Raw genomic sequence first — 27911 nt, forward strand, 5'->3', positions numbered from 1 at the left:
GGCTTCAATATTTAATGTTTTTGAGAAAAATGACGATGCATATCTTCAGTCCTGTAATGGAGCAGAGTTGAGGTGGCAGGAAAAAATGGTAAGACGAACAATACTGTTTTTTAGTGAGCTCCTGGAATTGACCTGGTTGTTTTTTTTGGGTTTTTTTTTACAGTTTTTACCAAACAAAGGTACCATCCAAAATATTTTTCGACACTCTATTATTTGTCCCAAATTGTTGCCTTTGTACTTTGAATTTTAGACTGCCTTTAATAACAACAATAACAGAAAATTACAAATGGAGAGAGTGATTAATGGCACTCGTTTAACTGTCATTCATGTCCACAGAACCAATCAAAAGAGTGCTAAGAGTCCTTTTGTTCAAAAGATGCCGCTCAGCAGGGAGCAATCTGCCCCCATCACTTCATAATAGTTAACCTTCATCTGACCCTCTCAATTAAAACACACTTGATCTCCCTCATCATTATCCTCAACCCTCTATTCTTCTCAACACTGACTTTGAGGTCATGGAGCAGTAATACTTTAATTCCTTATGAAGACAAACTAAAACACAGTAACAGCAGTGTGAGCGGTATGCAGGATCAAACTCACAAAAACGTTCTTACACATACAGTATCTACTGTAGCTATCGCTCTTACTCTCTAGCTTCAGTGACATATTTTATGACATTCATGGAGTGAGTTTTATAAGTCTTCTTCAATTCTCCTCGCTGACTTTTATAAAGGAAAGGAAAATCCTCCACTCTCTTTAACTGCTTTTTATCACAGGCCAATGAAATTGTCCAAATTTTAATGTCAGCTACTTTGTTCCTCACATTTGTGGCACAGAGCAGGTGAAGGTGCCCTCTGGTCAGTGATAATAAGCGTCTTTGAATTTGGATGTTCACCAAATGGAATAAGGGAAGTCTTCACTGCACACTTCTTACCAACATCATACAGCATAAAAATTATTTTAAAAACCCAACTATTTAAGAGATTAAGTTTGAGGAAATAAAATTCAAAAGGGCTCGTTCAGAAGTTGCACAGGACCTGCTGTCATCCAGCCAATAATCACGGTGAAAACATACAATCAAAGTTGATATGAACAATGGGCAAAATAAGTTAAATTTCAAAACATGTTGATTTCTGTCAGTATAAATAAATTCCTTAAACTTTATTTGTCACAATGTTATTGATTAACAATTTTGATATGATAATAAAAGCTTCAAGAGTCAGAGACTTTTTGATTTCAGTACCTTGACAAGTGCCTGAGTTTTACTCTTACAAAGTTGTACCAACCCAGATTAAGATAAATTGTTGAAATAAATTGTACTGTTTTGGGTATTGTTTTGCATCATTGCATACTTGTGCAGGTAAAACTATTAGAGGTCAGGGTGTCTACGGGTCCTGAAAAATTCTTAACCTTTCTTCAATTTCAATTTTATATGCATATTTTTTTCTTTGTCAAAATGAGTCCAGCTCTTTTGGACAAAAGTCCACATTTCTGATGTTACCTGTATTTAAACCTATCTCTGTCTTTTTACTTTATACTTGCATTTGCCTGTTAGAAAAATATAGATTAACCTTAAATGTAGCTTAACTTGACTCTATGAGCATATTCCAACATAAAACCTCCCTCTGCATGGGGTCACATATGACCTACCCTCATACTAACCTCTCATTCTTAAATAAGAAAAAAATATTTGTCTCAAAATCTTAATAAATTTTGGTTAATATTCATCTTGAAAGTGTCGTTAAGAGCATTAAATTCAAGTGTCTGATCCAGCAGAGGACCTAAAGTTACACCTTTTAGTAACCCCTGGATCATCGGTGAGTCAAAATCCTTTTACCATCCTGTGTTGCATTTGTGAATCTCACAGTATTTTCATTTACATGTGAAAGCCTCGTCTGGACTTGGTGCTGGGGGGCCCAACTGATGGCTTGTGATACCTTTTTAAAACACGGGTAAACCCAATAAATGTCTATATTCCCACTGCCACTGAATTTACCTGTGGAGAGCGAGTTGGACTTTCTGTCAGCTGGCACACACAGTGTGTGTGTGTGTGTGTGTGTGTGTGTGTGTGTGTGTGTGTGTGTGTGTGTGTGTGTGTGTGTGTGTGCATTAGAGAACAGGTAAACAGTAGAGAGCAGCAGGAACAGAGGTCTTTGAAAACCTTAAAAGCCAGATGTTAGCAAGTGTTAGCATGTTTTCTGTGCAGTGGGAATGAGGCCTAAGACTACCAAAAATTTAAACCCCACATCGGTTCCTGGAATTGTTCCCAGTAACAGTGGCTTGATCAGCCTTCTGCGGGGTTTGTTTGGGTGCACAAAGCAATCATGAATGTTTAAAGTGGTATTAAAGTGATGTGTGAACAACATGTTTTTGTTTGTATGGTTTCACCTTGCCTTTTACACTTTATATGTGGCAGCAGTGAAATTTTCAGGCGGTAAAGCAGAATGTCAGTGTAAATGAAGACTTGCATCTCTATCTTACCCTGTGACCCAAATTACTCAACTGTGGATACAGTCTTGCTGTATCTTGCACACAAACAGGGCTGAGCCAAGGTTGCCGTCAGTGGGGGGAAGTATCTTATTGAGCGTTTAGAGCATTAGTTGGAGAATGCATGCTGCTGTGACTTTTCTTTGACAGAGGGAACTAAAGCCAACAGTAAAACAAATAGCAAAGTGAAAAAAAAGGTTCTCTTAGGACACATTTTTTTCTTGAAATACATCTCTAAAATAAAATAATGTTGACAAGGCAAATATTGCATCCTGTTGCCAAATGGCTTTTTCAACCAGAGAGGGTTTCCCTGCATTTCCAGAGAATAAAAGAATCACACCCGAGAAAAATATTTACTTGCACAGGCTACATCAGTTGGTGTTCTTAAATCTGCAGATGACACAGTGTTCTTTCACATCTTTGCTTACTTACTCTCAGCAGTCCAGTGGGTTTTAAAAGCATTCAAGTCAATAAAAGACAAAGCATAGAGTCTACAGCCATGATAGTGGCTGTACTAGGCTGTCATGCTCATCGTAAAGAAAACCAATCTTAGACGTATTTGACATAGAAATTCTGACCTGATTATGGTGCTACATCAGGGGTGCTCAAAGTTTTAATGTTTAAGTGCCAATTGGCCAGAATAGCCAGAATTACATTGAGGCCACACAGTTGCAGAACATAACGATGATGGCCACTCCATCACTGAACTGCTTAGTGTGACTGCGCTTCAACCTCACGTTTGTGCTTTTCAACCATAAGTGTTTCATAGGATTTGGGATTGGTTTTCATGATACTCGCAGGGTGCCACCAAGCAACCAGTAGCTTTCTACAAGTTTTCAGCTTTAACCTGCCAGATGCTTGTTAGAGAGATGCAGTTTGACTCAGTAGCCGAGTAGTTTATTACATGCAAGATATTAAAAGTGAAAAAGTGAAAGTATTGATATGCAATACATATGATTAAAATATGAGGGGGGGCGCACAACATGTTTCTATGGGCTGCATTTTAAGTAAGTGTGCCAGACAAAAAGTTAGGGTAACCAAAGTCGTTAGGATTTATCCACATACTATGGAGCTGACTACCAACTGAATTGAACATGCCACAGAATTTTAATGTTTTTGATAGAAGTATTAAATCGTGGCTCAAAGAAAAACATTTTTCTCACACTAATAGTAATACCATCGCAGATACACCTGCTTTTTGCATATCTGTATGTATTTGTGGATGCATTTTCTTTTCTTTTTTCTTTTTTCACTTTTAAAGAGAATCCTATGGACAGGTGTTGCAAAGTTGCATTGCGCTATAAACATTAAACATAGTGCATCTGCATCCTGGGCATGAATGTACAATTTGAATGCTACTGTGATGTCCATATATACATATAAAAAAAAAAATAAATGAACTAACTTGCTGGGAACTAAGTATCTGTTTTCAATTTCATGTAAATCCATCCTGTAGTTACTGAGACATTACAAACTGAACCAAAATGGTGCCACCTTTAGAGTCACAGTTACGGCTAAAAGCTTGAGATTAACATCAACTGTTGCTGGTGCAAAATTTCAAATGGCTGTGCTACTTTTTCTGCCTGTTTTCTACATCCTCACAGTCTCTCTTAACTTCTTTCCCTGCCAGGCTGCTTTTCGCACAGACCTCTCCGTGCTGTTGGACCAGGTCGGGGCAGGAAAAGAGTCCCTCAGCTTCATGAAGCGTCGAATTCGCCGCCTTGCACAGCAGTGGGCAACGGCCGCCAACCGCCTGGATGCCAAGCTAGAGCAGCGATGGAGGGACCAGAAGAAGGTGAGAGGAGGAGAGGAAGAAACTAAAGGGTGCTGGGTTAAGTGTTTGTTCTTTCACCTGTGATCAGGTGCTGTAATAACTCCATTTGGCCATGGTTAAATGCAGAGTGCAGCTGAGCAAAAGTTTGCAATAACAAAGAGATCAGGAGCTTCAATGGTGTGAAGAGTGTCACAATACACAACAGTGGTAGTCTATCTCAAAAGGTGCAGTAGGAGGGAGAAGGGAGACGTGCAAGAGAACTTTACAGTGAAGCAATAACACACAGTGCGTCTTATAGCACCAGATAATACCATTTTGAGTATGTACCAGACTCAAAGTGATCTACAGATGCCTTACAGTAAAATGGATGATTCAAGGTTGGCTAAAAGCATTTCAATTCAGAGATCCAAGGCACGGGAAACACTGCTTTCCACTCAAGTGCTCTGGCATAAAAAGCCTTTATCACTTGCTTTTTGAGGGTTCTCAGTTTGAATGATGGTAAGAGAAAAATGATAGAGGAGGTAATGATAGGTTGTCATTCATCGCTGCCGTCTACATTCTTCTTCTGTAATTGGCGTGTAACCGCTTTTATATACCCGTTCAAAGATAGCTATAAAAGCTGCATTCTCCAAAAATAAGACTCTAATGCTGCGTCGTAGTGTTAAATTTTTAAACCTCATTTTGGTTGGCACCGGAACTGCGCAGTGTGGACTTGGCTACTTCCTGCGAGCTACCGTGCGTGCCAAGGGCTTAGTGTTAGAGAATGGAAGACAGAGATTGCAAAGATAGATGGGAGAGAAGAAAAGAGGTGAGAAATGATGATTATGAACGATAGGGATTGTGATGAAATGCAATGTGTTGCGCCAGGGGGAGAAGAATAAGATGAGAAAGGAAGGACAAAAGGGGGATGGATGGCAGTTTGGATGGTTTTGTGGAATGTGGATTAGGAGAGGATTGATGGAGGTGGAGAGGGGAGTCGTGAGGTGAAGCAGAAACAAAAAGACTGGATATTTCATTAAAAAATATAAAACTAAGGCTGTAGTTCAAAAGCTTACTTTTCCAAATGTCAGTGAAAGCAATATGTAATTTAAACTTTGGGAGAAACTTTTTTGCAGCACATAACCTTTCTACATTCTAGCTCCCTACCTTTTCTTCCCCTGCTCTGAGTAGACTCATTATCTTTTAGTTAAGACAATAATGATAAATGAATGACTTAATGTAAGGAGGCAGATTGAGCACACATTCAGCGTCTTCTCCCCCAAAATGTCTCTCTCTGCCCCCGTCTATCTAAAATAAGTTAACAAGGGTGGAAATAGGCCTCTGTCACTGAGATTGATGTTCTCCTTTCTTGTAGTGCTCTGAGGGGATTTGTTATCCTCTATCGTGGCTCCGTGGCTGCTTCAACAGCCTATGTGTGCCTTACAACGTGCCGCAGCTATCTGTACAGCAGATGTCCGGGTGTTTGTACGAGTTAGCCTTGGCTGTCAAAAGCTGTTTATCACAATAATTAGGAATGGAAGTAAAAAATGTGTGCGTGCGTGACTGCTAAGTGGATATCGTTGCAATAAAAGCCAAAGGCAGAATCTCAGACATTCTTTTTGAAAAAAGGAAATCTCAGTCAGTTCACCATTATTGAATGTTGCCCTCCTCCCCGGATTCATTTTCACTTAAACTCTAAAATAAGCACTCACTTTAACACTGAGAAGGGGAACACTGTTTGATTTTAATTAACTCTGACCTCGGAAACAACATTGTCTGATGCGAATTGACTGCCGCCCTGCACCCGCCTAACCTTTGTCTTTGACAAAATCCCCCCGCTTCCGATACCAACTTTAGCATTCTGCTCGAGTGCGCACTCTTTACAATTCCGATGGGGCTCTGTTGATTCAGTTCTGTTTCCTTGTTTGGCTTTCTCTTTGATTGTAAGCAGAGTGGATGTTTACTCAGAAAAAGAATAAATTAGCAGAGCAGAGAGGCAAGTGCGGAGGGAGAAGGGAACGAGAGGGAGAGAAAGCGCGAGATGATTCTTTTGAACTCTCAGTGGCAGACATAAGGACGGGAAACAGGGGTGTGTGTGTGTGTGTGTGTGTGTGTGTGTGTGTGTGTGTGTGTGTGTGTGTGTGTGTGTGTGTGTTTGCGCAACAGAGAGAGAGAGAGAGAGAGACAGTGACTGTGGAAACTTTGAGAAATGTAATCCCGAAGTCATTCAGTCACATATATGCCAGAGATAGACATTTGAGAGGTTTTGTATTCAGGGTGCCGTGGTGATGAAGTAGCTTTAAATATTCCAGGAAATCTCTTTTATTTGGTGATTAATCTGCCCATTTCTACAGTCATTGTGGTGCTCAGAAAGAATACAATCAACCTTTTGCTGCACTTCGCTTTCAAAGCTGTTATGCATTTTAAAGAACTCACTTCTTTTTTTTCATGGTGCCGTTATCAAACTCAATCAAAAGCCCAGGTCAACCCATTCAGCCATTATAACGTAGCTGATGGAATATTTTGCATATGACAAATTGCTGTTCTCTTTTTTTCTAGACATCATAGCAGACATATTCAGCAAAGCCATGGCATAATGGAGAGGCTTTTAAAGAGATGATAGTACAGATTCAAGGACACTGACCTTATCCTGTTAACCTGCTACAGTGCAGTCGCTGCCTGTCTGAAGTTTAAGTGTCTCAGCAAGAGACTTTGTGTGCATCCAGTCGGTGCACGTCGAGCATGCACATTCAATGTGTTTGTCAGCATATGCCAAACTGTTAATTTCCCTTCTCCCTGTGTCTGCCCTCTTGAGAGTTAATTGACCTCTGACTGATGAAGTGCAGACAGAGTAGGAGACTAATGGGATATGGAAGGTGAGTGGAGAGTGAGGAGGCGGGTGGATAGAAAAAGTAAAAGTGAGGAGGAAGGAGGAGGGGGAGGAAGCAGGTTGGAGGAAAGACGTGATGAGAAATAAAGAAGGGAAACTAAGTCTGCGGAGGCGTAAAAAGGAGGATGACGGAGAAGGTGAAATTAAGGGTAGAGTAGTTGATGGTTGGCAGTGCCAGCTTGTGTCGCCACCCATGGCCCTCCATTGGACAGCTGCGACCTTCACGAGGGCCACAGTGCATGAGCGAACAGGGTCGCGCACACATGCATTCATGCGAAGTGTTGCGCTAACAGATGCTGAGACAAGCATTAGCATTCCTCCGTCGTTAGCCAGTTAGTGATGAGTGGAGCAGAGCAATGGAGTGGTACCACATACTCAAGAGCTACTTCAACTCTCCTGCTCTCAAGTATGCACACCAAGGACTTTCCAAGGATTTTACCTCATATTACATGGAGCAATCTGAAAGGAAATGTTCAGATTTTTTGTAGTGGGGTAGTATGGGGTATTTAGCTATAGTCAGTGTGTTACATACAGTAGATGTTAGTCAGCATGCCGCCAATTTGGAGAAGCATACTGGTGTATGACAAGCTAAGCAATGCACAGATGTGGATGGGGGGGACAGCAGCAAAACATATTTTAGCCTATAAATAGCACTCTATTAGAGTATTTTCACAGCTTTACCTTTCAGTCAGACAGTCTATTCTGATGGGGAAGCTGTTAATGCCTTTAGTTCCCGATCTATGCTCTTATCAAAGTCACCAGACTCCATTGATAAAAACATTTTAGCCCGCTGAACTCAGGAGATGCTGGGCTACCCCTGCCTCAATTAGTTCATTAGTTTGTGTCATTGTATAAGTCTGGTGAATCTGAATTAAACCTTTTAAATGCCAAAGTCACACAATAACAACTATTGGAGGCAGGGAAGATCAGCAGCTACTATGTTCAGAACTGTTAACCTGTTAGTGGAGATAGTGGTTTCCACTATCTCCACTAACAGGTTAACAGGTTAACAGTTCTACATATTCTCACATACACATAACATATTCTCAATTTAGCGCACACTTAACCCTTTAACTCCTGGATTGACATCTTTGTTTCTTCTTTTCTTTTCCCACATTCCGATGCCTTTCACATGCATTTTAAATATCTGAAACCTGAGGAAAATGGTTTCATTGCTTTCAAAAACAGGGAGTAAAACACAATGAGCAAGTTGAGGCAAGTTGGGGGGGAGGGGTCTTGAAAATGAAAAATGAAATTCTCTTAATTATGTATTTAAAATTATGTTACAGAAAAAAAAAGTTTTTAACCCTACTTTGAAGTCATTTTCTTCATGTTTGTTTGTTTTTTTTTTTTTTTACTTTTTTTTTCCAGGTAATTTTCTTATAACTTTTTTTTCTGATTTCTTGCTATTTTTGGGCCATTTCTTGTTAAGTTGCTCATTGTTCTTTTTGAAAGACCAATGCAGTTTACCTCAGGTATTAAGGATTAAACTGACTGTGATTTTTTTCAGTGGTTAAATATGTTTTGTTGCTGATCCCTCCACAGCAGTATTTTGCTTGCTTCCATGTCAGATTCCAGCTTGCTTTTCTAAACTGCTGATGACTGACTCCTACTGTGTATGATACACTGTCTATGGATAAGTACCTCATACAACCCCACTTCAGAATATCTGAACTATCCCTTTTACATCAGCACATGAAAGACAATAGATTTTATTTTCCACAGCTTATCGCAGTTATACAGTCACCAAAAACAAAACTAAATCACCAAAAAGGGATGATGTTGTGAAAAGACCCAGATTTGTGGCATAAAGAGTTTTGCAACAGAGGTGGTGCATGAACACATGAACCAGCAGACGGGGCGTTATAAAGGTGAGCGAGAGACTTGAGCATGAGAGAGTTGTTATCGTGTCTCTCTATCTGTCTCAGCGGGTTTGGCAGGTCTTTGCGCTCAGTCCCCACGGGACGTTAATAGTAGAGAGTAGCTTCAGATCCTTTTGAGAATCCCCCGTGCTCATGGCGAACACAAACAAGCATCCACAGCGAGTTCACTGATGTTTGTCAGTGTGAAACAAATCCAGGCAAACAAACCAAAACAAACAAAATTCAAAATCCATCCTCACGCACACTCAGACACACACCATCTGGGAGTGCCATAAGTCCACTGTATAAAGAGCTCCCCTCTCTCTCTTGTGTGTGATCAGATTCCTGAGGGAGGCCGCTGGCCGTGATGCAGGAGTTTATGAGGAAGCGCTGCTTTAGCTTGAGAGTCTGTTGTCGACTTCCCATTGTGCAGCTTTTCCCTCCCGTTCATCTTCATCTTCAAGTGGGTGCGTGAGCAAATATGCAAGACTGTGTCGGTGGCGAGAGTCTGTGTGCCGGTGATCTACACAGTAAAACAGTGTGAACCCACCCACACTCATTTCTCTCTCTTCCCCTTCTAGCTATTGATTCCTATCCTGTGATATAAAGGTTACTTCTCCAGCGCTGCGCTGATATGTGTCATTGAACTCCACTCTAATTCGGTTCCAATACAGAGGAATTAACATTCACAAATGGAGATAAACACCGGCTATTACAGAGGAAGTGAAATCTCTCCTCAGCAGTCTAGATCACGGGTGCAAGTTGCCAGGTTTTGTAAAGCACCCTTACCTCGCTCCCTGTTAACTTTTCATTTGTGTGTGGATGCCAGCTTTGCAGAATCCAATCCACAGTTATTCGGCTCCGCTGCCACTGTGTGATATTCCTCATATTTATTTAGCAGTGTTACTGTGCCGCCGCCAGGATGTGAAATTCGCCTCCTTCTGTCTCCACTTTAGTGTGGTTGCCAGTGTTTGTGTGATACGCTCTCACCAGCACTTTCACCGCCGAACCACCACCAAGCCAAGAGAGTGAATAGTATTGGCGCCATGAATTCTCACTCTTGCCATCTGCCACCCAAACTGTAATTAAATTTCACTTATCTTTTTTTTATGAAGCAGAAGTTAATAGAGCAGGCTTATTAAATCAGGGGATTTTTCACGCCAGCTGGAGTCTCACTGGAGCTTGACTCTGCCGCATGCACACCATTGTCCCAATGTTTTACACACATTTTGTACATGTTAACTTTAGTGGAATGACTTTAGCAGTTGTGCTGGATGTATACAGTACATCGCTATATGCATTTATATCAGATATTCAAGGTTTTTCTCTTTTTCTGTTATCCAGTACTTCCTCCATGATAATAAAATGTGTACGAGCAGCATGTGTGTCTGTACGCTAGTGTTTGTGTTGGCCCCTTCAGTTACCTTCAAACATTAGTGCATCTTGGCTAATGTGGCATGATGGAGAGGGGAGGAGAGTGATAAGAGAGTGCACTGCGGCTCGCTTTGAAAAAGCTCTTGGAAGCTTTTAATCATTACCTTGGCAGTTCAAAGCTATGGAGGTGCAAACACAGAACACACATGTACTTACATACGAGCAGAGAAAGAAAAAGAGTAAGCATTCGCTGTCCAAAACTTTCTGGCAAACTCCACAGAGTTGGCCTTAAGCTCATTATATATGTTGCATGGAGGTGTTCATGCTGTGTTAGCTAATCAGGATTACTCAGCAGAGCAGCGTTCGGACATGGTTGTGTCTAATCCGCTGTGAAAGGCAACGTGTTGCTCATTTCTCAGTGGGTTGCACTAATTATGCAACAGCTAGGTGGACATGCATGACAGGACTGTGGCCTGTTAGTGCAAAGTTGTATAACGGCACAACATATAAACTGATGATTCCTTTACATGTGTTACATGATGTTTTAGAACAAAGGGGATTTTCCCACTAGGTGCCTGGGAATTAGTCACAGTGGTTATCTGTATCGGCATACGGTGCATATGAAATGAGTTGTCCATAATGATGGATTTTCACGCGTGCATGCTGTTCCATCGGAGCATGAGGGGATAATACATTGGGGATTTCAAAGAATTACTTTTCAGTTTCCATAAATTTCTTTTGGAAGAGTCTGAAATTCTAATGATTTTAATCCTCAAACTCATTAAAACAGTTTGCACCGCAGAAGCTTAACTTTCAAGGAGCTTAACTTTATACAGTACAGTACGCACGCATACTTTAATAAATGATATAATATAAATCAGGTTAAAATAAATGTACCTCATGACACCATCAAGACATGTTGTCGGTAAAGTCTGTTATTTTGACAGATGTACATTATGATACTTACTGAAGAATGGTTCAATGTTTACAGGCTCATTAAAAGTGACAATACACTTTTTAAATAATCATTGCTGTTGAAGTGGATGTTTTTTGTGCATTTGAATTGAGTTCAGAGCTGCTGCTTTACAATGCAAAATATGAAATTGTTAAGTATGAAACTGTGGTAACAGAGTTAGTAAACAAAGTCCCACTTAGCAGCAGGACATAATTAATAATAAGTATACTGTATTGTTTTGAAGAAGTTGTGTTAATAAACATTCTTATGAATTTGACCTCATTAACGGATAACTGCGGTTTATTACAACTCATTTTGGTAATCATTTCCATTTCTAATTATAGCACGATGTTCAAAATTATTAAGACCAAGCAAAAGCACAAGCACAGTGACATGATTGTACAAGTTTTAAGTAAACCCCCAGGTTAGCCACACCTATGTGGAAGAAAAAAAATGAAGACAATGTAAAACTGTTTCCTAGCATGAGTTGTAAAACTCAGTCACAGGTTAAAGACCAACGCCTTAGTTCAATTTTACATATCATTTGCCTTAGTTTATGTTTAATATCAGGTGCTCCTGCTTTTGATTTCACTTTACCCACAAAATGACCAATGGTACATCATTAGTGACCATGTGTTGCTTTGCCATTTGTTGTCCACGGTGAATGCAGAATCCAAGAATGGAAGTCCTTTGAGCCTGCATGTAACAACAGCAAAACTATATCAAAACATACTCTCACAGGAGTTTCTGTCGTATAATCTTTTTAATCCAGTTGTTTGTGCAGTACTTCCCAAACATATGTATTTTCACTGAAACAACACAACAAATAAAACTTGTGCTTTCGAGTAGCGTGCCTGAGAGTACCTTAGCATGCGTGTGTATGAGCTCTACTGACATGTATTACAGTGTAATGTTTTAGCACAAATGCGTGTGTTTGGGAACAAACTGAGCATACGACTTGATGAATGAGACTTGTCTTTTACTCCATGAGTTTTTGAATAGTTTGTACACAAATGTTTTGATATAGTTTTGCTGTTGGTAAATGCGCAGTCCCTGTGTTCATCATAGTAATCGAGAATGTTTACATTCTCCATTCACCGTGAAAGCATGTGAATATAAAGTTTTCTTCACAAATTCAAGGTAACATTTGGTGACTAATCACCAATACCAAATGGTCATTTTGGGGATAAAGTATTCCTCTAGATAATCTGGCTGCTCATGATTTTGTCCCATTTAATTTAAGTGTAGCAATGTCACACCTCCATCTCATTGACTAGCTTGGTGAGTGCAGTGTTTTCATAACCAATGAAACTGGCAACCAGAATTCTAAAATGAAGACCCTTGAAACCATTTAGGTCATTTAAGTTAGAGAATGATTTAGGTGGTAAGTAGTCTTTGACATAATTTACAGCCTCAACAAGAATCTGCAGTGGTTAAATTTTAAGTTAACACTTACTGTATTTTTTTACAGTGGGCATTTTGCTGAAAGAGCCTCTCCGCTGACTTTGAACTCTCTGTCACTATATGTCCCTGTCGCCCTTCAGATCCTGGTCCATGTCGGCTTTCTAACAGAAGAGTCTGGAGATGTCTTTAGCCCAAAAGTGCTGAAGGGGGGTCCCCTGGGAGAGATGGTCCAGTGGGCTGACATCCTCACTGCCCTCCATGTTTTGGGACATAACCTCAAGATCTCCATGTCTGTCAAAGAGCTGCAAGGGTGAGTCACTGCATCCTAAAGCCATCAAATGCTGGGCGTTTGATTTGTCAGTGGCTGTTGGTTTTGAGCGGGTGATGATAATGCAGATGTTTACCCCATTTCTCATTCACCTAATCAACCAGTGTTTGCTTCTGAGTCTGAGCTGCGATCTTATGTGAAGACAGTAGGTGACGTTTCTCCACTTGACCGGTTACATTACATCAATATTGGGATTATCCAGACAAGGAAATATGTTTGCTTAGGATAGAGACAGTTTATCGATGGCATTGATTGATTTGGCTGGCTAAACTGTTTGATTACTTGAACCAAGTAATGACCATTTCTACAATCTACCTGTGTTATTTACTGTATAATTATTTTCTCACAGTCCTGTCACAGTTGTATTTAAACGGATGGTTCACCCCAAAATCAGGGATAAATATTTTTTCCTCTTATCTGTAGTGCAGTACATCACTATGTCTGCCTTTTCTCCAATAAAATGGAACTATGTGTGTATGTTACCAAGAAATAAACTTCATAATTCTATTTGCTGCTTTTCTTCATTAACAGCATTTACTTGTACTTTTACTTTATATACTTAAGTACATTTAATATTGTATTATTACTTTTATAAATATCAGACACTCTTAGACTTTTGCTGAAGTAATTATCTAACTTCTAATTAATATTCTAACTAAGTAATATACTAACTGTATCTTCTGCCAAAGTCATTTTTTGGTAAGAAATTTGTACATTTATTCAAGTATGGATTTCAAGTACTTTATCCACTACTGGTTGGTCAAGACAATCCACAGACCTTGCTGTGGGCATATTCATGTATGAACTTTCCTTTTCCACCAAATGACAACTGCCAACCGTATCATTGCTCAGACGGAAGCATACATATTCTGCCAGCTTACCTAGCACCACTAAGCTAACTAACAAGACAGTTCAGCCAAGTAGGAGGCCATTAATGTGTAGAGAAGGCAGACATTTCTAAGACCCAAATCTCCCAACACTCAGCAATTCACACTAAAACAATCTAGACTGATAAATAACACTGGAGATAAGAGGAACAATATCTATTTTTGAAATATGTGGTGTACTGTCTGTTTAACATGTTTGTTAGGTGGGATACAAAATATCTGTCACAAAAATGAACCTAATGACAGCTGTGACAACAAACCAGTGACTTTTTACTATCCTATTATGTTTTACTCTCATATTCCCATGTCTTGTATTCACAGGTTTAAGAGAGCATTGTGCTTTAACTGCACCCCATTCCCACTTAAGATTATGTACTGTACGAGTGCCCTAAGGTCCTGTTGATTTATTTGTTGCTGTATTGATCAGGTATCGATGCACTCCACAGCTTCCTGTTAGCGTGACTGCGTTGGTGTGTCTTTTTATCCCCTGCATCAGCACGCTTGCATGTTTCTGCTGACGGATACAGCAATAGAGCCAACACACACACACACACACACACACACACACACACACACACACACGGGTGGATGAATGTAAATCAACCCTGTTGGGAGAGATCCCTCAGGCTTGTTCTGTCCAGTCCAGCTACTTCATGGCTGAGACTGAATAAATCACACAGGTTGTCAGGCTCCCGTGAAGATGGATGGCTAATGTTGAACAGTTGTATGAATAGGTATGAGTTTGAGAAGACAACTGAATCGCACCGTAGACGGGAGACGTCTCTCTTCAGCCTTGATTGGGCCCAAAGTCTTTGTCTTTCTGCCATCATTGATCACCACAATGACACTGGTATAGAGTATAGATCAATATAATGATGTCTACAGAGACCCTGCTGCACTCTTTTACACTCTGCACTGCCTGCAACAACTCTCACAAATCATAGAAGAAGAATTGTATTAACCCCCAGCCTTTGGCAGTCATTTTGTGGACATATAACACCTCTTGCAGGGAGCAGGAGAGAGTATGAAAATCTAGAGGAATCTTATTCTTAAAAAATGAGTTTAGAGATGGCAGGGATATCCACAAGGCTGAGCTCAGTTGTCACACTTGAAATGGATGGCAGGAGGGTTTTTAGAGAGTGCATGTCACTGTGGTGTCTCAGGACCCACATTTTAAAATTGGTCCTTTTCCCAACCCGGGCTGCAATGTGTTTTAGGCGCCTGTGAAGTGCAATCTAACATTCCAGCATGAAAAATTATTTTGTCCACCTTGCCCACATGGAATGGCTTTGGAAGGAAAAATAGCCTTTAGCTTTGGATTACTCGAGGAAGCAGTCTAATCTTTCTTCAAACTGCATTTGGATCCACACTCAGTCGTTAAAAAACACTAGTGTAAGAAATAGCACATCAACTTTGCCTCCCGATGTCAATCTTTCCACATGGTTTGCTGCAGTAAAGTGGAACAGAGAAGGGTTATGCAGTGTGTCCAATCGTTTTCTGTTGGTGTGTCAATTTTTTGTTCCCACACCTTTCATTTCCCTTGGTCCCTGCCTTCAGTAAAACAAAAAATGAGAGTTACGGTTGAACTAAGGCGGTAATGCACTTTGAATTTCTGGCAAAAAATAATAATACTGTTCTCTCCTCTCCGTTGTCCTTCATGTTTCCCACAAACAACCCAATGGCCAAAAAAAAAAAAAAACTGGTTTTTGCAAACCACAATTATGTTACAGCTGTACATCATTATGTTGAAGTGGTTGTCATGTCGTTTGGTTTAGTCACAACAATGCACTTGGATATGGTTAAGAGAAGGTCAAGTTTGGGCTTAAAAAGACAATCACAGCTGGAGAAGTCGTGAATGCCCCAGTAAAAAACAACAGCTTTTCATGGCACTATCCTAGCAGGAAATGTAACAATGTCTCAGTAAAAAAAACAACTGGTTATTGTGGCACTATTCCTGGCAGGAAATGTAACAATATCCCGGTAAAAAAACAGCAGCTTTTCGTCTTGGTCTCAGTAAAAACTGTGGCACTGTCCCCTAATGGAAAAACCGCAGTGAGTTGCTAATAAAAATCTACATCTAGTGGCTAAAAATCTGCTCGCAAAACAGTGGTCTGCAGTTTGGCAGGCATCTTGCCGATGTGTCACGCCATCCACCACTCCCTCCTCTTCCCGATAACAAAGTCAGCCTCTTCACTACATCGTTTTAAAAATGTTGACATAATATGCATGAAACTTACAAATGTGGCATATTGTATTAAGAAACCCTTACAGTCAACATGATATAGATGATAATGTGACACTGTAAATGGCCCATTCACCCCAGCCTTTAGTAAAAATTCTGAACAAACAGATGCTGCTTACTTTAAAACCAGGATATGCTTTTTTATAGCTATAAATGATCCGTGGGATACTCGTTTGTGCTGTCATGCTATGTGGTTTAAATGCAACATATCTCCTACCTCGCTTCAAAGCTACGCACAGTTACACGCACAACTTCACACACAATTTAACCGTGACTTACAAAGCATGAGTATAGATTTTCTTGGCACTGTACACAGGGGGTAAAACCGTTATTTGTGAAAGAATGAAATAATTAGAGTATTCTCTCAGCACAACAAAACTGCTTCATTTTTGTGTTGTTTCTCTGTACTCTCAAGCGTTTCTCTCTCACACATTGGCTTTGAGTATATTCACATCAAGCAAATGCAATCATTGTGTTTTGTCAGTAAACAGACAAGAAAAGGGGGAGCCATAGTGATAACACTCCGAGTGGCTCACAATCAACATTTCATACAAAATATACCTCAGAAATCAACAAACAATACAATATGTCCACACGGATGATGTTGATTTATTTTGGTCCCAAGTCGGAATGTGTCTGCTGCTGTGATGGAGAGACACTGACGGATAAACAATGCCCTAATATATTTGTTTGGAGGCAATTCCTTAAAAACTTCAGACAATACGACTGCAAAGCTGCTCACTAAACTCCTATTTCAGGTCTGATTTCTTACTATACTATTTCTGTCTCTTACAACACACCTGTGTAGTTTCAAAATAGTTTCTTTCTCCACCTACTTTTCTCACTTGCTCCCATTTCTGTGGACACAATGCAGCTCTTCCTTTGTTCTTCCTGTCCCCAATAACGTGCAAGGGTACTCACAAAGACACAAAAATATGCAACCAGGCACACAGATAGAAAGTACAGACAAATGCTCTGACAATTTGGACAAGCAGGCCGACTGAGACGAATGTAAAACCAGGCACACGGACTACAATCGCCCAAAAGAGGCTGGTTCGTGAAAGTCCAACCACAGATTTAGAGAAATTTTTTCACTTTTTTTTTTTTTGGTCAACATTAGAACAAAACTGTACAAAAAGTGCCCAGGGTCCATCCACCTCCACAGTTCTACAAGTCCACAATAGTGTGTGTGTGTGTGTGTGTGTGTGTGTGTGTGTGTGTGTGTGTGTGTGTGTGTGTGTGTGTTTGTGTGTGTGTGATACATTGCTCTCATGGCTGCATCTCAGAGTTGAAGTTGGCTGAGGAGGAAGCAGAAGGTAGCTGTAATTGGCCACTGAGGGGATGATTTGGTCCAGGGTTGTGTTACAGTATATAACACACACCCTGATTTGTAGTTTACAGTCAGTACTACAATCAGGTGGCTGGACTCTATTCACTAGAGATGCATGATCAGAGCACATAGAGACTCACTAACATACTGTGGCCCAAAGGCGATGGCTGAGTATAAAAGTAAACCAGAACATTCAGATAACAACATCTATTGATTTAATTCAGCATGCAATTTACTTATGGAAAAAAATAATTCTAATCTGTTTTTCTTTGTGCTCCCTCTTTATTGATGTGTTGAGGCCTGCAGGTCATAATTCTAAAGGAAATAATTCACTTGTTATCTCCCTTTTCTGTGACATATATCAGTTTAACGGCTGTCACTGTGCTGGTGGATGGGCTCATTGGAAAATGTGAGTGAGGAAGCCTGTAGGGGAGAAGAGGGAGGATGGGGAGAACAGCAGGCAAACTGCTGAGTTGGCATCTGTGGAGTTTGGGGCGGAGACGTGTGTTATTCAAATATGCAAATCATGGTTCTTTGCATTGGATTTTTTTGAAGGCTTCCTGATAAATGCCACCCCTTTGTTTTGGATCTTGCACTGTCCTTCCTTTCTGCACAAAGCAGAAATTTCACTCGCACCGTTCACTTTCCCACACACAATTGCACACAAACCTGAGTTAATTCGATACAGGTTTTTGCATCTCCCCGTCTCTGCTGAGCTTGCACTCTCACAATGTGGGCTAACTGAGCAGCTTGATGGAAATGAAGCTGAATTTGGTGCCAATTAGATTGGCAAGGCACCTGAGATGTATTAGAGTGAGAAGGAGGAAAGACAGGGCTCCGCCTGCTCTACATTACAGAATCGAGGGTGCAGATCACTGAGAGCTGCTGCAGTCAGTGTGAAGGTGGATGGTCAGCACCTTTGTGCCTGATCCTGTCACTATTGTGAGGGCATACATAGAAAGTTCTGAATGATAAAAGAATCTGGAACAAGAAAGGAAGATATGGCCTCTTGCAGTGTAGCATAACACTGTAAATGCAGTGTGGACTGATAAAATAGCTGCTGTAGTATCATAGAGTGGATGTGACGATACAAGGAACTTATTTGATGAAATTGCTGCTTTTCTTGAGCATCACATGTGGTGCTGACAGTGTGACTGCTTACATAGACAACAATAGGCATGAATGTATAGGCCCATTTATGCTCAAGGTTAGGTACGCATATGGGCACATATGGAGCCCTCTGTCCATACTCTGTGTTCATGTTGTCTGTGTTCATGCACATCTTCTAAAACCTTACAGACAAAGTGGAGCAGCACCATCGTGGGGGGAACGTAGTGTATTTCAGCAAGACATATCTATAGAACATGACAAAGAATGGGGAAAAAATGGAATAAATTGGTAATATATTGAAAAGAATTCTCCCTCCTCATGTCACAATGTATTTAATGGCACACATACCACCACTGTTCATAATGCTGCCTCCATTAAAAGGCACAGTGTTGTGACCTCTTCCACCGTCGCCATGTTTGTTGTTGTCAGAAACCTTTGACTCCGCCCTCTAGTGCTATATAGTGAGAGTACCTGGCAATATAGAAACATCACCAGAAAAATGTTGGCATTGTACATTTCTGCAAACCACGGACACGTTACATTTATGTTATTATGTAGACGATACATTGAAACTTAATGTTTTCACAACACTGTGGTAGCGTATGGTGAGATTTAGGCACAAAAACATGCTTGGTTATAGTTGCCACATATGGAAACAGCAATGTCAAAAACAACACTTTTCATGACTATACTGGCAGGAAATGCAGCAATATCTTGCTAAAAGCAACCTTTTTGTGCCACTATTCCAATGGGGAACAAAACACTGTCTAGGAAAAAAACAATTGCTTTGCATGGCGCTATATGGAGAAGAGCAACAGTTAACAAAAACATTGTAAGGGCATGGTGATGAATCAAAACAAAACAACCAGTTTTCTTATTTGTTGGTTTTTGTACTTATAATTTGATTTTGTCCTGATTACTGATTTAGAACTCAGTTAAAGTTAATGCTCCCAGTCTCTTCTCAACAGTTTCCATGGCTTTTGAAGTCTCCTCCCATGCTTTGTGTGACAGCCTCATTCACTCCCTCTCCATCTATTTTTTTAACTTGAGGTGTCAAATCTAACAATCTCACCCCAACTTCAGGTAATGTCTCAGTTGCCATGGAGATCATGCTTCGGGGCTTTTGGTGTTTGAGGTGCAAAGACACAGAGTTTCAGCCAACTGACACCTCTAAAACAGGAAAGGACAGAGAAGAAGTGCAGATTGGCAATGTATCAAGAGCCAGTACTCTGGTACAAAGTTCAAAAATATGCAGCTTCATTTAAAATGTTGCGCTTGTTACTGTCACTTAGCCATCCAATCACAGTGAAGGAGGGGTGGGACAAATAACTTACCACAAAGGCCAACTGCCATCTGACATGTACAAGTGCTGAGCAAGAACAATAAATATGTCAGTTATTGGTGTTTATATACAGTATGTTTTCCTGCCCAATAAACTGTATGAACCCACATAGACAAGCGGGACTATAACTCTTTTTTTTTTCAACTACAAGTATCGTTTCATGCATTGTAGGAAATCCCAAAGCATCGAGCTGCTCTTGTCCCTGAGATGTGCAGATAATTGGATGGTGTGGCTGGCCTTCAGCAAGGACTCACATTCAATCTAACACAAAAACACATACACTATGTATGTATGTAATACTGTAAAATACTGTACAGTACTGTAAGGGTCAGTGGACACACACAGACTGGTGAGAACAGTTGCAGATCTGTATTTTTTATTTCAGTCCTGCTTTAACATCTCTCCAAATCACATAAAATCAGTAGTAACAAATATTACAGTCCTAGTTTTTCGCTGCTCTGCGTAGGCCTATATGTGCCAAGTTGAAGCTGCCTGTTTATGAATGTGCTGCAAGCTTTATAAACTAATTTCCACCTGAAATGAACATGCTGCTGTGGTGATGGAGAAAAAAATAGCATAAAATGTACATTTGAGGCAGGGGGGAGAGTGCTAGAGTTAGCTTTGAGATGAAATTTGAACATGAAATTGCCCCATTTTGGACACTAATAATCACACTACAAGGGCACTTGAGTGCACAGATGCTAGTGTAGTTTGTCCAAGTGGCCCCCAAAGGCCCTCAGTGTACACTTCTGTAGGCACTCAATGGGCACTTGAAGCACTCATGTGGCCCTTTGGTCAGCCCAAATGCTCCTCTGGTTCATAAAATATCACATTTGGTCAGACCAGTGGAGCACTAGCTTAAGTGCTGTTTCAAGGTGATGTTGGGGCAAAGACAAGCCTTAACCCTAAGCATGAATTTAACATTAACTAATTTAAACCTTATCCTGTGGTTAGGTGAGGTGCCCCTCCCTCAGTCTGCCCCTCACCTGTGACTGGCTGCAGAGCATTAATAAGTTAAATCACTTGATGCTGCTATTATGAGGTACAGTTATGCTGCTGTTATAGGTTAATGCTGTTGTTATGAGCTATGGTAATAATGTTCAGAGTTACTGCTACTGCTCAATAGTGTCCAAGATCAGTTTTTACACTACTCTAACTAACAGTTAACAGTTGCCATAAAGGCCATCTGTTCACAAATTCTTTGCACTTCAAGTTCCATTCGTGCCATAAAAACCGTTTGTTTGTTGTTGGGGTTTTTTTTTAATGTGCCTTTGTTTGTTGCCTGCTACATACCCTCTATATTTCTGTAATTCTAGTTCTACTTCCAGTGGTTCTCTCCACTGTCTTCTCCCTCTGCCTGTAAAACTATTTTGATTCAAGCATTCACATAAAAGGAATCTCGATCAGTGTCAGTCTGTCTCTCCTCGAGTCAAATCCCCTGGTTGTTTTAAGCTCTTTCTCACAGTGAGGATAAATGGGTGAACAGGCATCTTTTTTTTATCTAAAATGATTAATGTGTATACTGTTGACACCGTGCCCTTCACACTGATATATTGTGGCTGGTTTTTAACCTCTCCTCCTTCATCGCGACTTCCTACATGCTCACATCACTACCACAGGAATATCAGTATCCAGACATCCTGTTTACAAAGGTCAAACCTGCTGGTCAGGGAAGTATAACGTTATATCTTTTGGACAGGTCATCAATATTCAAAGCCTGTAGAGCCTCTGGTGTCCAGTTATAAAGCAGAGCGATAGTGAGTGTTACCTTTGGGCAGTTCAGTAGAGCTCTTGTGTGTGTGTGTGTGTGTGTGTGTGTGTGTGTGTGTGTGTGTGTGTGTGTGTGCGTGTGGGTGTGCGTGTGGGTGGGTGTGTGTGCGTGTGTGTGTGTGTGTGCGTGTGTGTGCGTGCGTGCGTGCGTGTGTGCGCGCGTAACCTGTGTGTAAGTCTTTCTGTAAGAGGGAACATTTCCCAGGGAGAAAATGGCTCCATATGTGCTTGTGAATCCATGTGTGTGCATTACAGCACTGACAGCATGCTGTAAAAGAACTAAAGCTAGTTTGCATCATAAGCTCATTGCTATAAGTCTAGCGATTTGGCCCAGAAATGGCTTGCATAACCCAAGAGATTAATGCAAAAAAGAGCCATCTACTGAGGTTACGTAATGCCTTATAAAATTGGATTGGTCTTCAGATTCTCGCGGTTACACTCTTGTTTTCCTCTGTATTTTTCCTCTCTGTCTTGTGCATGCCTTCAGCTCTCTTTATGATCACGTTATATTCCTTTAATGTTTCTTTTCTGTTTTCCTTCACTGTCTCCAGTTGCTTTTGGTTGTGATTTCCTCTCTCGGTTTTATCTGTTTGTCAACATCAGTAGACTAAATGTGTTCTGACCTTGTTAAATGATTTTGTGTCAAGCTGAGAGTGCCAGGTCAAAGCCATTGTAGGTGGAGGTGTGAGCTTGACAAATTCTGTAGCAGTTTTCTCTGCACACCTTTGGAAAACATACATTTCCTCTTAGAAGTGTTATTTATGTAATATGCATAATAAGTGAATGTGAATCTGTGGGTGTTTGTAGGAGTAGCTGCTCTTATTTAAGGTCTTTACTACGCCTTCCTCTTTTTGTTCTGAGGTTTCTGTTTTTCAGTCACGACCATGAAAAGTCACAGTCACACTCTGTGGGACTGTGTGCCTCATAAACCCTCCTTCTCTCTCTTTCTCCCCTTGTCTGCTCTCCCTCCATCACATCCCCTACAACCTGACTCCCTCACCTTCAGCCATCATTAAAGTGAAGCCTGTAGAGAGAATGGAGTCGGTGACCTCGCTTCACCTCTTGCTCTCCCACAGGCTGGCTACGAGCTGCCTTATTATACCTGCCCCAAGCAGATAAGAGCACACACACATGCAGCACACACACATGCCCACACCTAAGAACCCTCATCTTGCTTTCCTTTCTTCTCCCTGGCAATTAAGCCATTCTCACTTTCCTTACATCGCTGCTTTCTCGTATTTTTTTCATAACTTTAATTCTCTTCTGTTTTCTCTGACTTTGTTGTGCAACAACTATGCATAACTTGGAAAGCAGCTGACTCGAAACATTATCAGACACTTGGCTGTAAGTGCGCTGGAGAAGCGTCTCCTATTAAAATACCCGAACTCTTATGTAGGGAGTGTGTATCTGATCTCTTTATTCCACAGAAGCTGCTGAGGTGTGTGAAACTTGTGAGGTAACTTCTTCTTTAAGAGAAACTGTAGCACATAAACATTAATCAGTTGTGGGCGACTGTTTGGTATGTGAGATAAAGCGTCTTTGTTAAAAACTAGAGCGTGCAAATGAGTCATATGCTCTGTCTGCATCATTTTGTCTGCTTAAAGTGTGTTAGCAGAAACAAACTTCTAACTCCTCTACTCTCAGCTCTTTTCCTATCTCCTCTGTACCTCATATCTCTTCTCCCTCTCTCTCTCCTCTCCACACATCCTATCTCCTCTTCTCTCTGTATTTCTTATCTCCTCCTCTGTCCTTACTACCTATCCTCTCCCCTTTCAGTACCATCTATCTCCCTCTCCTCTCCTCTCCTCTCCTCTCTTTCTCTGTTACCATGTGTCTTTCTTTCTCTTTCTATCAGTCTTGCTCCTCCTCGCTCTGTCTCTCTGTTGTTCGCCTCTAAGCTCAAATCAATGTGCTTGTTAGCAACTTCCCAGATTTTTACAGCATTTCATCACCCCTACCCTTACTTCTAACCCCTTACAGACAAACACACACTCACGCACACATCCCACCACCACCCAACACTTGGTAATGACTTCCTTTATCCCTTGTCTCAGATTTAAAGTACTGAAGGAAAAAACTGTTGTGGCCCACGGGGGAATTTGTCTTTCGTTTCTGGTGTCGCTTTGACTCACATCTCCGCATGACATTACCTCTAATTGGTCTGCTTGGCACAGCTGGGACTCAGAAATACAAATAGGACAAGTTGCTGCTTATGCTTCTTTAGCTGATTTAGCACAATCCTTGGTGTTCTTTCGAGAGTGCCTGTGTGTATGTTGGCACATCTGCTCTTGTTGAGTTGGGGTTTTAACACTAAAACATGGGGAGAGTTTTAAAACATAAACCAAACAATCAACCGCAGTTAAAAATGTAATGATATAAATAATTAAAAAAGTAATGATAAAAACTGAATATTGCAAATTTTGTTGAAACTGAGTTTATGGAAAGAGTAACTTTAAATCCTTTCATTTTGACTGGATTGTGATAAAAGTAATCAGAACAAATATAGCGTGTTTGTGCAATAGACTTTAGATGCATGGAGCTGCGGGAATGTTCACTGCCATACACTCCGTCCACATGTGATGTTAGATCAGGAGAGGGAGGATGTGTGTTATTAATAAAACAAGAATACTATGTACATAATCAAAGTTATTGCCAGTTGAAATCCAAACACACAACTCCTACTATGACTTTGCTCTGCCAGCTACCCAGTAGCTAACAGTAAAATGTGGTTTAATATGATGAGTGCGGTGGCTTGTCATTCCCAAATCAAATTTGATTGGACAGATTTACAAAACCACCTCTGAGTTCTAGTGTGTCATTGCCAGACCAAGTGGCAAATACACATCAGAAAGCTCTTAGTTTATTTCCAATTTGTATTGGGGAGTTATTAACAGTTGTAAAGCAAAATATCTCTGGATGCCATTAGATAGACCTTCAACCAATCTGAGCAATGAAACATGTGACATATGCCACAGGCAAACATAAAAGGCGACAGGGTGCAGAGATGAGCTGTGATGATGTGTTGTGGTTTCTGCTATCAGAATCTGAAATGAGCACTTCAACTTCCACATCAGCTGCAGCTATCTGGGTTGCTCTCAAAAGGCTGGGTTTATGTTTGCTGTAGTGTCCCCGACACGAGGATACGTGAGCCAAAAATTATGTCATTACGTATTTTGCAAAAGCATTAAGGTTCTGCAAGTTGCCAGTCATCGTATCAAATCACTCCATATCAGATTAATAGTTGTTATTGGCATAATCAACTGTAAATCTGTTTGATTGGGACGGGACCAGACGCGATCTGCCAGGCTATTCAAGTTCAAGATGAGTGAAATAGAGTTTTACTCTTTTTAAGAAGGTGATAGAAGAGTGAAAAAAATCTCCCGAATGTTTTTTTTTTTCACACATAGTTAGCATATAATGAGAGAAATGAACAGTTGACACAAGGACACAGGATTTATTTTTCATTTCACTATGACTCTAAGTGTCAAGATTCTCTCTGCTTTATGTCTGTTCTTCTTATCTACATTACTAATTAGTGTTTCTCAAAATCCTCATTTGGGTAAATGTATAATATTAAATCTCAATCTTTAATCTGTATCAATCTTTAATTTTACTCTGATCCCTTATCAGTTGGACCACTGAAAGATAGGTGGGGGTGAGAGAGAGGCATGAATAAGAATTTATGCAGAGAATAAAACTTGTGTCTTACTCATAGTCCATACATGTGATTTATCCATGTGTTTGAGCACGTTTATGGATAGATGTTAGTCAGCTGTTGGAACAATCACATTTGTGATTGGTTAACAAACATCCATATATGTAGCAAGGTGTAAACAAAAGTGTGACCTGATAACAGACTACAGTCACTATCAGTGTTATTAACTAGATTGGTGCTTTTCTATCTATAACGGACAACACGGCGACCATTAAAAATGTCTTTTGTTGTCCCTGTGGGGAAACAGATTCCTCTGTAAGCCATTTTGTCTGAGAGTAAATGAGTGAAGAGTAAAGGCAGTTTCCATCTTGGTCTTTATACGGCCTCAGTTGTGTGACTACGTGAAGAAAAACTAAGGGAGGTCAGCCTCTATCGGCTGCAGGGCCAAAACAGTTGGGTCTGGCTGAATAAAGTGAGGAGGGAAAAAAAGCAAGGCAGACAGGTACAGCAAGGGGATGTGTGAGAGACGTGTGTGTGTGTGTGTGTGTGTGTGTGTGTGTGTGTGTGTGTGTGTGTGTGTGTGTTGAGTGGGAGTGTGTGTGTTGCGTCATCCCAGACCCTGGCGCTGAGGGCTTTTCAATCTCCTCTTACTGGGGAATGGAAGCAGGGGAGGGGAGTTTTAGTGCTGAATAGACTCCAAGGCCTGGGGACACATTGAGGCGAGCTCCAGTAAAACCAACGCTATCAGCCATTCATCAACCTCCTTTCCTTCACCGAGCTTTATTTCTCACGAGAGGCTGCCCAAGGCACACGTAAAAGGAAATAAGGAAAAGGAGAGAAAAAGAGAAGGAGGAAATGTAATCGCATGTAGTAACACATCTGGCTTTTGCTAAAATGCTCCGACGTCTGACCCATTACAGCCTCCTCCCCTCAGTTAACTAAGCTTTTTTAATCTCTTGACTAGAGAGAAGTGGAGAAATCTAGCAAGCAGTTCTGATCAGTTCATAATGACATCAAACGATCTCAAAAGAGATTTGTGGAAGCATTTGATTAAACCTTAGAGTAATGTTAGCTTGTCACTGTAACGAGGCACTGGCGGCAACCCTCACGAAGCAGAAAATTGACATGTTAGTTTGAACAAACTTATTGCAAAAAGAGGTAAGCCTTCATTAAAGGTATATAAATATGACGTCTGGGACACACTGCCTGCGTGAGTGGTGCGTGAGCATCACAGAACCTATTGTTTTGGGGTTGTTTTTTTCCATGCCCATAAACAAAAGGTAGAGCAGCCTCACTGCCTGTATGAGCACCGATGCTCAGGCGCATCTCAGCTGCTTCTAAGCTGAGGCACATCTAGAGAAACTGCTGCTCTCTGATTTTTTCCATCTGCCACGTGCGGTTGTCAGCAGAAATAAACAGTGAAAATTGTGCTTTGGTAATTATATTGGCATTATACCACCTTTTATTACAGTTTTTGTCTTTATCTGTCACAGACATAAGGAAATAGAAATGCCTGTTTTATTCAACCTTTCCTGTTTCTTTTTCAAAATAAAAGTCCTCTGACAACATTTCTATTGACAGAATCCCATCAGTTGATGACACAAGGCATTTTAATGTGAAATATCTACAGGACTGTGTTGTTGACAATGCAGGAGCTTGCATGCCTTCATAAATGAGTTGAAAATGTGCTTGAAGTTGTGGAATTGCAGTATTCATAGTAGCAGGCAGCCCTGCAGAAGCATCACAGCAACAACACTGCCAGTGTCAACACTGCAAGCATGTAAGAAGCTGCACTTTGGCAAGATTGCTGTCACATGTTGCTCACACATGCAGTGTGTCTGGGGCGTAAGTCTAGACATGGTCTTGTTATGATATTTAGTCAAATCCTGTGTAGTTTACCTTTAAAAAAAACAGTCTTTTACAGTATCAATTTAAAAAAATGGCTTTCCAGCTTACTTGTGTTGGAAGTCAATGGTATAGGTTAACTTAAATGCATCTGAGGCACTCTGACTATAAGTTATAAATCCTTTATTTCTTCATAGGTAACCAATGCATTACGACTTAGAAACTCTTCATCATGGTATATGCATATTTGTTTATCAGTCCGTGCCAGTGATAGCAACAGCCAGAGCATTATGTTCTACGTTGTCCATCTGTCTATCCCATTCTCGTGAATGTGATATCTCATGAACACCTCGGGGAATTTCTCTTAAATTTGGCACAAACATTCACTTGGATTCAAGGAAAAACTGATAAGATCTTGGTGGCCACTGTGGCCTCATCTAGCACATTTTAAACATGTTGGCCATAACCCAAGAATCCATATGCTTATTGTTTCAGAATGTCACACAAATATCTGAAAGAATAAAATGACCAAGTGTTAATATTATATATTCAAAATGTCAAAGGTCAACTTCACTGTGAAATTATAATGTCCTGCAAAAACACTTTTCTAGCTATTAACTCAGGAACAGAAGGGGTTACATTTGGTCAGATACTGAATTGGTGACACTAATCCTGGG

The 27911-nt window shown here is 40.6% G+C and overlaps 1 protein-coding gene across 2 annotated transcripts in view; it reads left to right on the forward strand.

Moving 5' to 3' along the window:
• LOC121942362 (alpha-1,6-mannosylglycoprotein 6-beta-N-acetylglucosaminyltransferase B-like) overlaps positions 1-27911 on the forward strand; it is a 139723-nt gene that overhangs the window by 69123 nt on the left and 42689 nt on the right. For both annotated transcript variants that reach the window (XM_042485547.2, XM_088075586.1), the window contains exons 7-8: positions 4118-4282; positions 12866-13035. In XM_042485547.2, coding sequence (XP_042341481.2) covers positions 4118-4282; positions 12866-13035 — 335 coding nt within the window. The remainder of the gene's footprint in view (positions 1-4117; positions 4283-12865; positions 13036-27911) is intronic.

This window comes from Plectropomus leopardus, chromosome 3 (assembly GCF_026936395.1).
Source record: "Plectropomus leopardus strain MGB_pleo_1.0 chromosome 3, ASM2693639v1, whole genome shotgun sequence".
Lineage (NCBI taxonomy): Eukaryota > Metazoa > Chordata > Actinopteri > Perciformes > Serranidae > Plectropomus > Plectropomus leopardus.